This window comes from Pithys albifrons, chromosome 4 (assembly GCF_047495875.1).
Source record: "Pithys albifrons albifrons isolate INPA30051 chromosome 4, PitAlb_v1, whole genome shotgun sequence".
Taxonomy (NCBI): Eukaryota; Metazoa; Chordata; class Aves; order Passeriformes; family Thamnophilidae; genus Pithys; species Pithys albifrons.
The window spans coordinates 75,813,597-75,827,254 of record NC_092461.1 but is presented as its reverse complement, the minus strand read 5'-3'; the positions used below and the strand labels follow the sequence as shown (position 1 = coordinate 75,827,254).

Below are 13,658 nucleotides of genomic sequence, written 5' to 3'. Positions count from 1 at the left end.
CAAAGCATGGCACTGGAGAAACAGCGAAACCTCCCAACCTACAGGACTCAGCACCCACGTTACCAGACTGCCTGGCACAGCTCCCAGCAAACTGCCTACAGCTGAAATAGGTATTTATTGTGCAGATACTGCACCACAGAGAGGCAAAGCACATCTTCAAGTATAAAAGAACTACACTTTAGAGCATACTCCTATTTCAAACTGCCAGCTATTTTTACTGATTTCTGAATCAGTCACAGAGTAGGCAACAGTAGTTTTTTGTGTACAGTGCACTAGCTCCCCGTGTGGACACACCTGATTAGCAATACATGCAAAGTAGCTTGCAGAACTTAGAGCAATCAAAGTGGTGGCTAGTGGTCTCTGAATTCATCTAACATCCTAATGACTTAAATTCCAGTATTCTGATTTTATCTATTTCTTTTCTTAAGTGGAGTTGCTGGTTAAAGAACTCCTTCCAGTAGGTCTCCATTTCCAACAGCACCCATTCAGTTGTGCCAACATAGCCACTTACACAGTCTTGAAGTTATTCTGAAGTAGTCCAGAAAGAAAATATCCCCCTTTCCATCTAATTAATCTGGACTCCAGACTTTTCATCATACAACAACTTTAAAACACCACACAGCAGAACTGCAGCTGATGAAAATACAGCTCTGGTGATGGCAGCATAACCATTACTATCAAAAGGAAATCATGATAAAACAGCCACCAAACTTCATTTCAGCATTTAAAAGGCTGTCTGAGAGGAGCAAAGCAATCTGGAAAAGGAATTTTTACTATGAGTCCATGGCACACGTGGATCAACTGCAGATCCACAATCTGAAGATTCTTTTAAAAACACAACATACACAGTTCTCTTTTGCTAAAACAGGGTGACATTACTAGCCACAGAAGATGTGTATCAACACAAGGACTGTTATTCTTAGGATTTCAACAAAACAGGCTAGGGAAGGAACAGCCCACAAAACCTAAATCATAGTAAATTTGATTGTTTTGCCTTCAAGTCTTCTAAAACCTTGTACTACTGACAAAAAGTACATCCTGCATGATTTCCTTCTCATTAGTAGGTTTTCAGTCTGCAGGTATAAGCAATGGATGTCTTTTCTTTCATAGTCCACCCAAAATAAATAAAAATCTCTGTCGCTATTTGTCAAACCAGTTCTCTTTTGGTTAATATTATAATGCATTGCTTTCATGACTGGTTCTTGCAGTCATACCTAAGACCTAGGCTACAGACAGCAACAAGGAATTCAAACTCCTCTCTAACAGATCTGTAATACTGTACAACTTCAGGAAAAGTCTTGTCCACTGTTTTATTCAAACGCAGTCTCCGAGATCACAAACACATGGGCAATGCTGACTTCTTAAGAGTACTGTGGTAATACAATATGAACCGAGATGCCCCACATTTCCCATTCATTGCCAACAAAACCAAACTGGGGGATGGAGACTATGTCCAAAAGATACTTACCCCAGGTGCTTCTTGCTCACAAAACACAGCTCTTTCATTATGCAAAATCAACATAGCAAACAAAACTTAAGAACTGGAAGAACTGAAGGAAGGAATAATTTAAGAAATTAAGTCCTTCACAGAGGATGCAAGCACAAATAAATTAGCTTTTATCAATTATGGATTTGCACAAACTTGAGTTTCTAATAGCAGTACAGGAATGTGAAGCTTAATTTCTTTTACCCATCCTGTTGAGGGCTTTCTTACAGAAAATGGCCATGTGGATGATACAGACTGTATGGACTCTGTGAGACTGAAGCAGTTACCAGCAAAGAACAAACCAGGGCACAGCTGCTGCTGAGTGGTAAAGAAGAAATCACTTCCCGGGAGTTCCCAGCAGCTCCCCAGACTTTCACACAAGAACTCCTGAAAGTTTCTCATAGAACTCTTGAGATTCACCTGGGAACTGTTAGGATGCTTTATCAAAACACTGGACTTGTGAGATATGGAATATAACCAATAAGAAATGTTGCTTTATGGTGTGACAATTAAAATAGCCAATTAGCACATAGCTTTGACCCTATATAAACCGCTTGCAGTGTATTAGTAAATGGCATTTTACCTAAAACCATAAAGGTTCATCACGTGATGTCCTTTGATCCTCCGCATTATTTACTTTACCATCCCAATCATAGTGCCTCTACTAATCCCTTTCTTGAAGAGCAGCAGGAAAATTCCTTGGAGTGTACTCACGTAATATGGTAGGTATGAACGCTACATCTTTCCTCCTTTTCCCAAGAAATCTACTACCTTATGTTTCTCTTTTAAACAGTCTTGAAAAACTATGTTTTTTAAAAAACTGTTTAAAACACATTTAATCAGAGCAACTATTCTTCAAATGCAAGTTTCAGTTCTTACTAATAGCTCCTTTGCCTCTTCACAGGAAACATTCGACCTTCCTTTTGCTCTGTTCTCTAATAAGTCAGTTTACAAATAGCTGAACTTGAATTGGGTATGGACTTGTGTTCTGAAAGGCTAATGCTGAATTATGCACCATACCACTCTGTGTGTCTGCTTTAAAACTAATTTAATTGATACACTGACATTAAATACACAGAGAATTAAGCTAGAGATTTAAAGACTGATGCCAGCTGTGATAAGCAGGACAGCACATACCACAAACAGATTTTCTGTTATACTACCTGTCCTGCTTTCCTGTGGGCTAGAGCTGATTTTCTTCCTAAGAGCTGGTACAGTGCTGTGTTTTGGATTCAGAAGGAGAATAACATGGATAACACACTGATGTATTTGTTGTTGCTAAGTAGTGCTTACTCTGAGGCAACGACTCTTCAGTTTCCCATGCCATGTCAGAGAGCAGGTGGCCAAGAAGCTGGGAGGGAGCACGGCCAGGACAGCTGACCCAAACTGGCCAAAGGGATACTCCACACCACAGAGTATCATACTCGGGCTGGGCATTGGTCTCAGGTTTTGCTGTCTCAGTTTAATTACAGTTGTAGTATTATTCTGTGGTTACCAGTGACAGGACCTGAGGGAATGGCCTGTAGTTATGTCAGGGGAGATTTAAGTTGGGTATTAGAAAAAGGTTCTTCACCCAGAAGGTGGTTGGATGCTGGAACAGGCTCCCCAGAAAAGTGGTGACAGCACCAAACCTGACAGAGCTCAAGAGGAGATTGGATGATATTCTTGGGCACATGGTGTGACTCTTGGGGATGGTCCTGTGCAGGTCCAGGAATTGCACTGAATGATCCTTGTGAGTCCCTTCCAGCTTGGCATATTCTGTGATTCTGATATTATTATTATAACATTTTATTTAAATTATTAAACTGTCCTCATCTCCAACCATAGGTTTTACCTTTTCTTCTGACTCTCCTGCCCATCCCCCTGCCAGTGAAGGGAAGATGTGTGAGGTGAGCAAGCAGCTGCATGGTTCTTAGTTGCCATCTGGGGTTAAGCCACAACACAACCAGAGATACCAGACTTTCCCAGGTATTTGGTACATAACCAGACAAGAATCACATTTAGGAATTCTCTCATCATCAGCAAGAACTGTTTTATTTCAAAATTTCATTTTAAGCTATTAACAGTGAACCATATTTTTATTTTCTGGATGCCATCTTCACTTTTTTTTTCCCCAAGAAAAACAGTATCAAGATAATTCAATTAAAATATATTTTAGACATCTTTTATGTTCAAATAAAGGCTACCAAAAAATAACAGTGCACTGTTCAGTTCCTAGGACTCCAACTTTTTTCTACAAACTAATCACAAGTACATTAAAAATATAGATTGAACATTTCCCTTTTGAAAAATAAAGTATGTTTAAGATCATGTGAGACTTTCTACTGTTTGAGTTAAACGATGATTACAGTAAAGATTGGTATTTAGTCTGCTGAATTCCACAACTCAGAAAAAAAGAAAAAACTAAAAAACCAAACCAAAAGACAACCACCACCATACACACACAAAATAAGAAAAAATCTTCAAGTGCCAGCAATAATTTTTAATGGTTCTATCTCTTGAAGTAGTTACTTTGGAAATAACCAGCATTTCAGTTCCTGTTCATGTTGGGTGTTTATAAAAAGCAATCACCATTTCATATAGCACTGTTTTGTAACCAAAGTGGCATGGACTCCACTTCAATCTGTGCAACAGATTTGGGAGCATCACACAACAAAGGATTTCACAAGTCCTATAAAAATCTTTAGCTTTGAAATAAATATCTCAAGCAAGAAAAAAAAAATCACTTTTTTATTAGAGAATTAATAATCTTTCCAGTATTAGGAAATTTAGAAAAGTAATTTAATGCGATGTCCAGATTTTTCTACAACTTGGACACAAGTTTTCTTGGAAATCATTTCACATGCAGGCCAAAGCCTGCTACTGTAAGAACCTGGCACTTTCAATGTAAAAGGAAACTGGTATATTACACAAGAGAGTAGTAATAATCATTTATTTTCATCACTTTCTTGAAATACACACCAAAGTCTTGTGCTCTGCCTGCTGACAGAAGGCAAGTTGCATAATGAAAGACACTGAAAAAAATCAATTTCTGTGATTAAAAAAAACTTACGTACATGGTCCAAATCAATCATTCCTGCAGACCTCACTATCTGCCCATTATAAAAAGGAAAGCTCCCCTTTATGTACCAAATAAAGTGATGGTCATTGGTCGTTTCCATATAAATATTTGGCAAAATGAAGACATACAAGGGAGGGAAAATGTCCAAGTAAAAAAGCTGGGGGTCTCTTATTCAATAGTTTGCAATGACTTTTAAGGCCACTAAAACACATTCTCTCAAGAAAACAAAAAAATAAAAGTTAGACAGGATAAGATGCCTGTTCTGCAGTTTGATATTTAATACTTTACTACTAGTTTAATTGCATCTTTGCTCTCTACAGTTCAAGGCTGTAGCCTCCCTCAAAAGCAGCACTAATGAAAAACCACAAGAATGCAACAGTGCTGTGATCCCCACCATACAGGCCCTTTTTGGGAAGGTAGCTTATCTGATACAGTGGTGGTAAAGAGACTTTTAACTGCTATCCAAGAAAGAAATACCAGCCACAACTCAAAGAGAGGCAGCAGAAAGTTGTATCAATGTCCCATATGGACTTGGTCACTGCTCTTACCGAGCTGGGAAAACACCCCAAAATAGCCCTGCCCTCAATAATGCTGCTGAGACTGGCTGACTGCAGATTAACCTCATACTTTCTTTTGTCTTTTAATATGAAAGAAGGTCTCTTACCCCAAAAGGTATAATAATTCTCTAGCACGCATACAGGGGCAGCAGGAGCTTTGTTACAGCACTGGAGTTTCAAAGTTTTTTAGTTCCTTTTACCGAGACACTGCAGTGCTTCCTTCACCTGTTTCACCTTTTCCTCACTTCCAGGTCTCCGTTACATGAACATTTCCCTGCACAACACTCTCGGTGCTCTACAGTTCCTGTTCTCTGCCGGCAGTACCAGAAAGCACGTCAGTAATTTCATTATAACAGTGCATTCTGACAAGGACAGAGGGACAACAACTGACTATGAGCATTTTCCCCAACAATATAAAACATTAAATCTAACAAATATTGTTAGAGGATACAATGAAGGTATCATCAGGTTAGTCATTTTACCTTGTATTAAAAAACTTCAGTGAACCTGATCATTCTTTTCTTCAGCATGAATGCTATTTTACCAGCAGTATTGTATTTTCAACCTCATTTTACTACATAACTATTATTTTCTATGAAATGCTTTAAGTTGAGAAATTTTTTGAGTTTATCTAGCTGATGAAAACAGCAACAAGTTAAAATTTAAACAAAAAAGAAAAAGTAGTTTATTAGGGGAACCATCTTTCACATATGAATTGATGAGATACCACCCAACTCCAGAAGCCATCCAGACTCAATCCCTCCTAAACTATGTGGAAAGTTACTGCAATAGTAGTATCAAAAAGTTGATGCATTTTAGTATTAAAAATACTAATGTCTACACACACAGTATCTTGCTCCATATTTAAGTGTTGCCACCCACAACCCTTGAATTTAAGTAAGACTGCTCAAGAGTGGATAGAGAAACATGGTGAAGAGAAACATACTGCTTCCAAGTCAACTTGAGCCTCATCAGTTCTTAAATGGAAAGCAAATAGAGGGAAAGAGTCTGAAGAAGTTTATCTTGCATTAAAAAAAGCAATAGCGCACATGTTCCCCAAGTCTTCTAACTAAAATTTACTGGAAAGACCGAAAGAGTTCAAAGAACATTTTTCTATAAACTCCAACAAAAATCATCCTAATCAGATTACACTACCACATTTCAGAGAAATCTTCCAAGATTTTACTTGGTAGGTCAGCATATCTACATTTAGGTAGGGCTGAAGATCAAAATTTCATTTTGTATTTTAATTTGAAAGAAAAACAAGGAAGCTACCTCTTTATTCCCCTCCTCAGCTGTCCAAAGGGGACTCCCTCTCCTCTCCCTCCACCAACAGACATACACATGCTAGTTTCCTCAGTACTGAGGAGTATTCCTTACATTTGAGATCAGAAATGCACTTCAGTCCTGATCTGCAAAAGCCTTTCCCAGCACTATCTTCATTTTCTTTTAAGAAGAGAATGTCATCACATTCAACTTGAACAACAGGGCTGTTCATCAGGGACTAGGATAAGGTCAAATTCATTTCCAGTTGTCATCAGAACCAGGATATGAATTAAGCCTCAAAAAACATATTAGTTGAGGAACACACACAGACCTCTTAAAGGTTTCCCTCCCTCCCCCTCAGCTACAAGCATGGTTTTATAAAAAGAGAAGCCTCTCCAGGCACAACAGGTTGGACATAATGAAGCACTGTTTCTATAGTCCTCCAGGTACCAACTTGAAAGGATGCTTTGCCAGTAGCAATGATTGGAGAACACTTCTCCGGAGACCAAAGAAAAAGTAATTCAATTTCAGTTGGTGAAAACGAGTATCTAGGAATGGCTGTTTTATAGACATTCTTTTTAGCTTCATATTACAGAAATGAATCAAGGCTATATTAATTCAAGAAAAGTCTTATTACCAAAAAACAAAGAACTTCCTTGTGTTACTCACAGTGAATTCCCCAAGCTTTCTGATTAATGTAAGAAGCAAAGAGATACCAAGTTATTTTAATGTTTGCTCTTTCCTTCCTTACTGCTCCATAAGCAATGGAAAATAGGAAAAATTTGACATATTTTATAAAATACAGAGTTCAGCAACACAGACTCAAAAAAATTCACATTAAAAAAGTTAGCAAGTAATATCCCAGAAATGTAAAGCAATGCAGTGTTTCAAATTAAGCCTGTGAGCCCTTAATTTTTACATGTTATCACTACCCATCTTAAAAAAAGGTTGTTTTCCAAAACAGGAGAGAGGCAAAGAATGTGACACTCATCTACAGCATAGAAAAGCAGACAAAAATTTACCCAGTCTCATTCCACTGGGGCAAAAGAATGGATTACATTCCAGCAAAAAACAAAAACGTAATAATAATTTAAAAAAAACCCAAACATCCCCCACCTTTCCCAAATGTAAGATGAAAGAGTACTACTGTAGTTGTTGAGTAAGAGCCACATCATTACAGTTCTCAGCTGAGGGCGGAAAAAATCTATCCAGGTGGAAAGTCAGATAACCCATGCACTGCACATCTGATACACAGTAACAGTCTCCAGTTAAACAAGGCAGGTTTTAAGCACGACCTAAACAGTGAGACTACCTTTAAAACAGCATGAAGACACACTGTATCATGTGTTCAATATACACTAAATCAGAGGCAAAGTGTTTGGTCAGTCCCTCAAACACTAGTTTGGTTGTTTTGGTTTTTTTTCTCCAGGAATCCAAACAAAATCTATTCCCTACTTTCACACTGTTTTGTACTTACTGCTGGTAGTAGAGACTGCATGTTCTGGTTGGAGTCAGCTATAGTGGCCAGGTAAACCAAGTTTGTATGCAGCATCTGCTGGTACCTAACAAAACAAACAAAGCAAAACAGATCTTAATTCACAAATACAGCAACATCAGAATTTACTTTAATTCTACACATTAAGAAAGCTAGCTATGTAAACCAAGAGAGACTTACAAGAGTACCATTATTAGGAATCTTAAGCCTTTTCCCTTACACTTTGCTATTGTCCAATCTTTCCCAATGTCTCCCTCAAATCTGTGCCTCTTCTCTGCTTCTCTCTTGCTGTGAAAAAATCTAAAGCTGGGTGACATTCTTCTCACCTATTTCACTTCCCACGCTAAACTAAATCACCAGAAGACAGAGTTGAGTGTGTTTGTGTCTGGTGTAATTTCCATCACAAACACTAGAGAAAAGGAGTTATTTCTATTATGTTCACATATATATCATAGAATTATGTGAATCGTGACCAAGACCTGTGCACACATTTCATCAGGATCTTAAGCTTTGGAAGTTTGCTATGGTATGATTTTTCTGCTACAGAACCACAGTCCTGAGTCTCAACATCTAGTCCAGTCTCAAAAAAACCTTGAAAGCAGGAACAGAGTACAAGTACAAAGAACTAAAGGCTTGAAAACAGCTTAACACACTAACTGTGCTAGAACAAAAGTATTCCCTTGAACCAAAAATCCTACTCCCAGACTACCAGTTCTCTTGGCAAGGGTCTTGAGCTATACTATGATGCTCTGTCTGTCACATGACACCATACTTGGTTACATGGGTGCCACAATCATCTCATGCCAGACATGAGTAATGGGAAAATAACATTCCTTAACAATTCACTCCTTCTAAGTTCTCTCAGGTCACTCTTCAAAGATCTCACGAGACAGCAAGTCCACATGGGATACTCTGGCAAGCCAAACATTTAAGACAAGCCTGTTTGTTCTTGGGCAAGTGAAAAGCAGGCAGTTTTCAAACATTCAGTTAGGAAGAAGAAAGGTCCATTTTCCCACATGATTTTGAAATGTTTAAGAAGAAAGCTACCTCTTTCCCAAAGTATAATTACGATACAGAGGAAAAAGGTGTTGGTTATACAGTCCCAATTTTTATGAGTGTCATCATCATGACACCAACTTGCAGTAGGCAAGGTGCAGCATTTCAGTGACAGAAGTGATACTCATAAAGGAAATAAAAAACTCCACATAGATTTCAAGTGTAATCTGTAGCACTACTTATCTGTTCTTCACAGCAAGTTCTCCTACAAGGTGAGCTAAACCAATCAAGAATGGTGATCTACATGGAAGTTCACCCAGTCCACAGAAGATATGGATTAAGATCTTACTGAGAGCATTCAGAGGTCTTTCCTTTGTTCTGATAGTCCATTATACACTGAATAAGATGGTTATTTTCATCCAACATCTGAAACAATAAAGAAATAGTTTGGAGTAAGGTTCATATTCTTTGTGGAAAGAAACCGAAGATAAGTTTGAGTCTTGAGTCTTGTTCCTCTTCTCAGAGTTTTTAAAAACAACAACAAAAAAGAAGTAGTAATCCACAAGGTTCTACTTCACCCATTATTTATAGAACACTCTTTTGCTCCCATTTCCCCCCCCGATTAGTTTTACTGTTTTCAGTTTAAGGGTTCCATAGCACTACCATAACTACACTTGTGAAATGTCCTGTTCAAACACCTATGCCTGTTCTGCACCAAGTTCTTACAGATTTTACAAGTTTTCTACATTCATTTGACTGCTAACAAGAAATTTACTTAAAAGTTTATACCCCAAGTTTCCCTTCTCCTTCTAAAGCCTGCAACTGTTTATAAATAACAAAAGGCACTGAAATTGTTATTGGTGAAAAGTCAGCTGCCCAGGAAATGGGCTGGAAAGCCAGGCCATATTTACATGAAGAATCTCTAACTAAACTGCATTTTATTGATACTTGGTGTTGTGGTTTAGGAATGGTATTCCCCAATTTAGTGTTCCCACCAAAACACTCCAAACCACGAGCCCCTCACTCACTTCCCCCTACGCCCTTGCAGTGATTGGAGAGGAGAACTGGAGGCACAAAAGGTAAAGATCATGAGTTGACATAGGAACAATTTACTGGAAACAGCAATGAGAAAATGAACAGGAAAAGTAACAGCATTAATAACACAGTGTACACAGTGGCAAACAATTCACACACGAGTGCTCAACATCCAGAACCTCCGAAAATACCCGACCCCACCACCCTTTACACATCCCTGATATAAAGTGGCACAGAATAATCTCCAGGTGCTGGCCATGACCCTCGTGGCCACAGCAAAAATTAACCCTATCCTGGCCAGAACCAGAACAAATGGGCACAATAGATCTGTTATACTACAAAAGTGTCCACAAAAATAAACACATATGAAATAATTTTCTGACACAAAAAAGTACTTCTAAAACCCATGGCAAATGGTCAATCTCACAGCTTTCTACAAAAAGTTCGTAAGATCATACAAACAGGAAAAACAAAACACCCTGGTTTCCCAGAGCTGCACATTCGCCACACTCTTGTCTTTTTTGCCCATCCTGCATTCTGCTCAGACATCAGCATGCAAGACTCAGCAGAACCACTGCTAATCTGAACTACCAGCCAAGTTATCCAACTGAGTGAAACAGAAAATTTACTGCCATATGGAAAATTTTGTGTTAATTTATTCCTTTGCTTTCTCTCACTGGAAAGCTAGTTTAGAACCCTTTACCTAGCTGCTGAAATTCCCCAAACTAACAGAATCTGAACCACTCCTAAGACTCTTTCCTTCCAAACGTGGCTGAAACTAGCCATGACTAGGCTCATGCTTTTACAAGGAAAGCACAAAATCATTACTAATCTTCACTTCCCTAGGAATCCAACCTAAACAAATTCTACAAAGAGAAAAAAAAATGAGTACTGATACCTTTTTTTTTACTCCTAATACAATTCTACTATGAAAAGGATATGGAGTCAGAAACCTTACACAGTCCACTCCTGGACTTCTATCCACGTAAGAATAAGCCAGCCAGAGAAATTTTCCTAAACTCTAACCAGGAATCACCAGACCTGACTAAGGATCCCAGTGCAAGTATTTTGCCTGAAACTGCTGGATTTGGAAACAGTCATTAAGCACTAAACACAGACATAACTGCAGTATTTTCAGTTACTGGGCGAGCCTCAGAAACCAGACAAAGCTGCAGCTGCACTCCCCAAAGAGGTTTCCAAACCCACTGCTACACAGACACATGACACACGTACTAACTTCAAGTTTTCTAAGAAACACACTGGCCACTTTCACCAGAAGAAAAAAAAAAAAGGAGATAATACCTTTGATACCAAAGTCTAATGGAGCACTTGCAAAGGACACCTTGAATCAAGGCTCTCCTCAGAATGTCTCCACATTCCTGAGGAAAACAGTAGATACTTAAGGCTTAGCAGACAGGTAGACCCTGGGACTGCCAGTTAGATGGTTGCATTCTTCACTGCAGCCATGTAAGCTGGACCTCTTAGGAAGGAAGGGCTGGGAGGCAGGGAAGAAGGCTAAGGCCAAGAAGAAAGGGAGAAAGGAGTATAACTGTATCCTAGATGAGGCTGCAGACAATTGTTTTATACAAGTTTAATTCTATATTTACTGATAGAAAATTGAAACAAACACCTACCATCAAAAGAGAATTTAGTTTCCAGCTGGATGAAGGTACCTCCAGGGTTTCTGACAGCTCATGTACATTACAAAGGTTCTTCAGCTTCAACTACACTAGGTATTTGCCAGCACATCACCATCAAATTAACAGTTTGACTACAGCACAAGAAAAACTTAATTGTATTCTCCATGTGCACCTCTGTGACCTGAAGTCTCCACAGACTACCTCTGGGCAGCTTTCCACCCAGTGGGTATATATCTTTCATCTACAATTCTCAAGCACCAACTTCTCCCACAGTACCCTGGAGGTCTCCATTATAACTCTGGGGTCTTCTTTGAGGTCCATATCCCTGAAACACCTACTTTGTCAAGACTCTAATTCTTTATTAAATCAGAGGTTAGCTGTTATCTACCCAAAAGGCTCCTCCTATACAACGAGCTTGTAGCAATCTGAAATGTTTGATTCACAGCTATCTATACCAATGACAGCACAAGTCTTCAGCAAAGTTTCCAAACACCATCCAGTTACCAGTAAACTTGAACATGCTCATTTGTTTCTGCCGACGGAAAACACTGGATTATCATAGATCCTGTTAGCGCTTTAACAAGTGAACTTTCTCCCTCCCACAAAAGCTTAAATGGAGTCGTCCGGAGCCGCTGTCATTGGCTCCGGCAGCAATGTTCTTCTTTAATCACACTTAAGGGTTAGAGGGAGGGAGCGGTAACTACCAGGCCGACCGAGTCTGGGTGCCGGAGCCGCCGCTCAGCCCTCAGAGGGTCTGGAACAGCCCGTCTGCGGCCCCGCGGTCAGGGCCCCCTCGCAGGAAGGACTTACTCGCCTCCTCCGCTCCCAGGAAGAGTTCTCTGGGAGTAATTCACGCCCGCGGGGGCGATGGGGGCAGCCGAAGTGGAGGAAAGAAGGTGGGGCGGGAGGCTCGGGCACATGGCCCGCCCCCGCCCGGCGCCTCCGCCCGGCCCCGGGACCTCGCAACAAGTGCCCGAGCGCAGGGAGTGGGGCAGCCCCGCCGGGCCGGACCGGACCCGGTGCAAGGCGAGCGCGGCGCGGCCGCCTCCCTTCCCCCGGCAAGGCCTCGGCGCTGCGGGCGCCGCCGCCGCCTCCGTTCCCCGCGCGGCAGGAAGCGGCAGCTGCAGCCCCCGGGGCCGCCGGGCCGGGCCCTCCCGCCCCCGCCCTCCTCACCTTCTGGATGGCTGCCGGCGTGATCTCGCCCTTGCCCCGCTGCCGCGGGGCCGCGAACGCCACCGACATGTCTGGAGGATGCCGGGAGGCTCCGCTCCCGCCTGCCCGCACGCGCACCCCACGGATCCAGCGGCGGCGATCCGGGAAGAACGCGGCGCGCGGGGGGGCGGGGGCGCGCCCATGGCGGGACGGCCCATCCGCGTCCCGCCGGGGGAAGGGGTTAAGGAGGACCGACGGCTCCTCCCCGCTTTTGCCGCCGGTAAGCGGGAGCTCCGATGAGGGCGCGGCCGCCCCGCCCGGCCCGGCCGAAACACCGAGACCGAGAGCCGGCACTGCACCATTTCGAACGTGACCCCCCTCACCCCTTGTCACGCACCCTCTTGTCTACCCCCTTTCCCTCCGCAGCATTGGTACGTTCCTGCCCGACGCGCCTCAGCGCCGGACGGGCAGCGCAGTGGTACGACCCGCTGGGGAGGTGCGAGCGCTGCCGCGCTCCGGCTGTGCCGGCGGCGCTCTGCTCCCCCCTCCGCCCAGCGCCGCAGTTGGTTGCACCCGCGCTGGCCGCCGGGCGGGGCGGGGGGCGCCGCAGGGAAGCCCCGGGAGACGGCGGGAGCGGAGAGCGAGGAGGGGGAGAGGGAGCGGGGAGCGGGAACGGCTGCGGGTCTGCGGTGTGCCCGTCCCGTCCCGTCCCGTCCCGTCCCGTCCCGTCCGTGAGGGGACTGGCGGTCAGAAAGCGCCCGGAGAGGTGGTGCTGCCGCTATGACACTCCTACCATAGGATGATGCCGAGCTCTTCTCAGTGATGCCCAGCAACTCGACAAGGAGCAGTGTCCGTAAACTAAAGCACAAAAAATTCCTCTTCAACATGAGGAAGAGCTTCTTTACATTGAGGGTGGCAGAGCACTGGAACAGCTGCCCAGGGAGGTCGTGGATCCCTCTCTGGAGACATT

The 13,658-nt window shown here is 42.4% G+C and overlaps 1 protein-coding gene across 5 annotated transcripts in view; it reads right to left on the bottom strand.

The window, feature by feature from the left end:
• SS18 (SS18 subunit of BAF chromatin remodeling complex) overlaps nt 1-12,889 on the bottom strand; it is a 44,470-nt gene extending 31,581 nt beyond the window's left edge. For 3 of the 5 annotated variants that reach the window (XM_071554635.1, XM_071554638.1, XM_071554639.1), the window contains exons 1-3: nt 12,710-12,889; nt 9,211-9,287; nt 7,848-7,932 (exon numbers count right to left, since the gene is read on the bottom strand). In XM_071554635.1, coding sequence (XP_071410736.1) covers nt 7,848-7,932; nt 9,211-9,287; nt 12,710-12,778 — 231 coding nt within the window. In that variant the 5' untranslated portion in view covers nt 12,779-12,889. Of the gene's footprint in view, nt 1-7,847; nt 7,933-9,210; nt 9,288-11,530; nt 11,550-12,346; nt 12,613-12,709 lie in introns of those variants that run through there. The other 2 variants (XM_071554637.1, XM_071554636.1) reach the window with 2 other exon arrangements.
• Nucleotides 12,890-13,658: the final 769 nt, after the last annotated feature.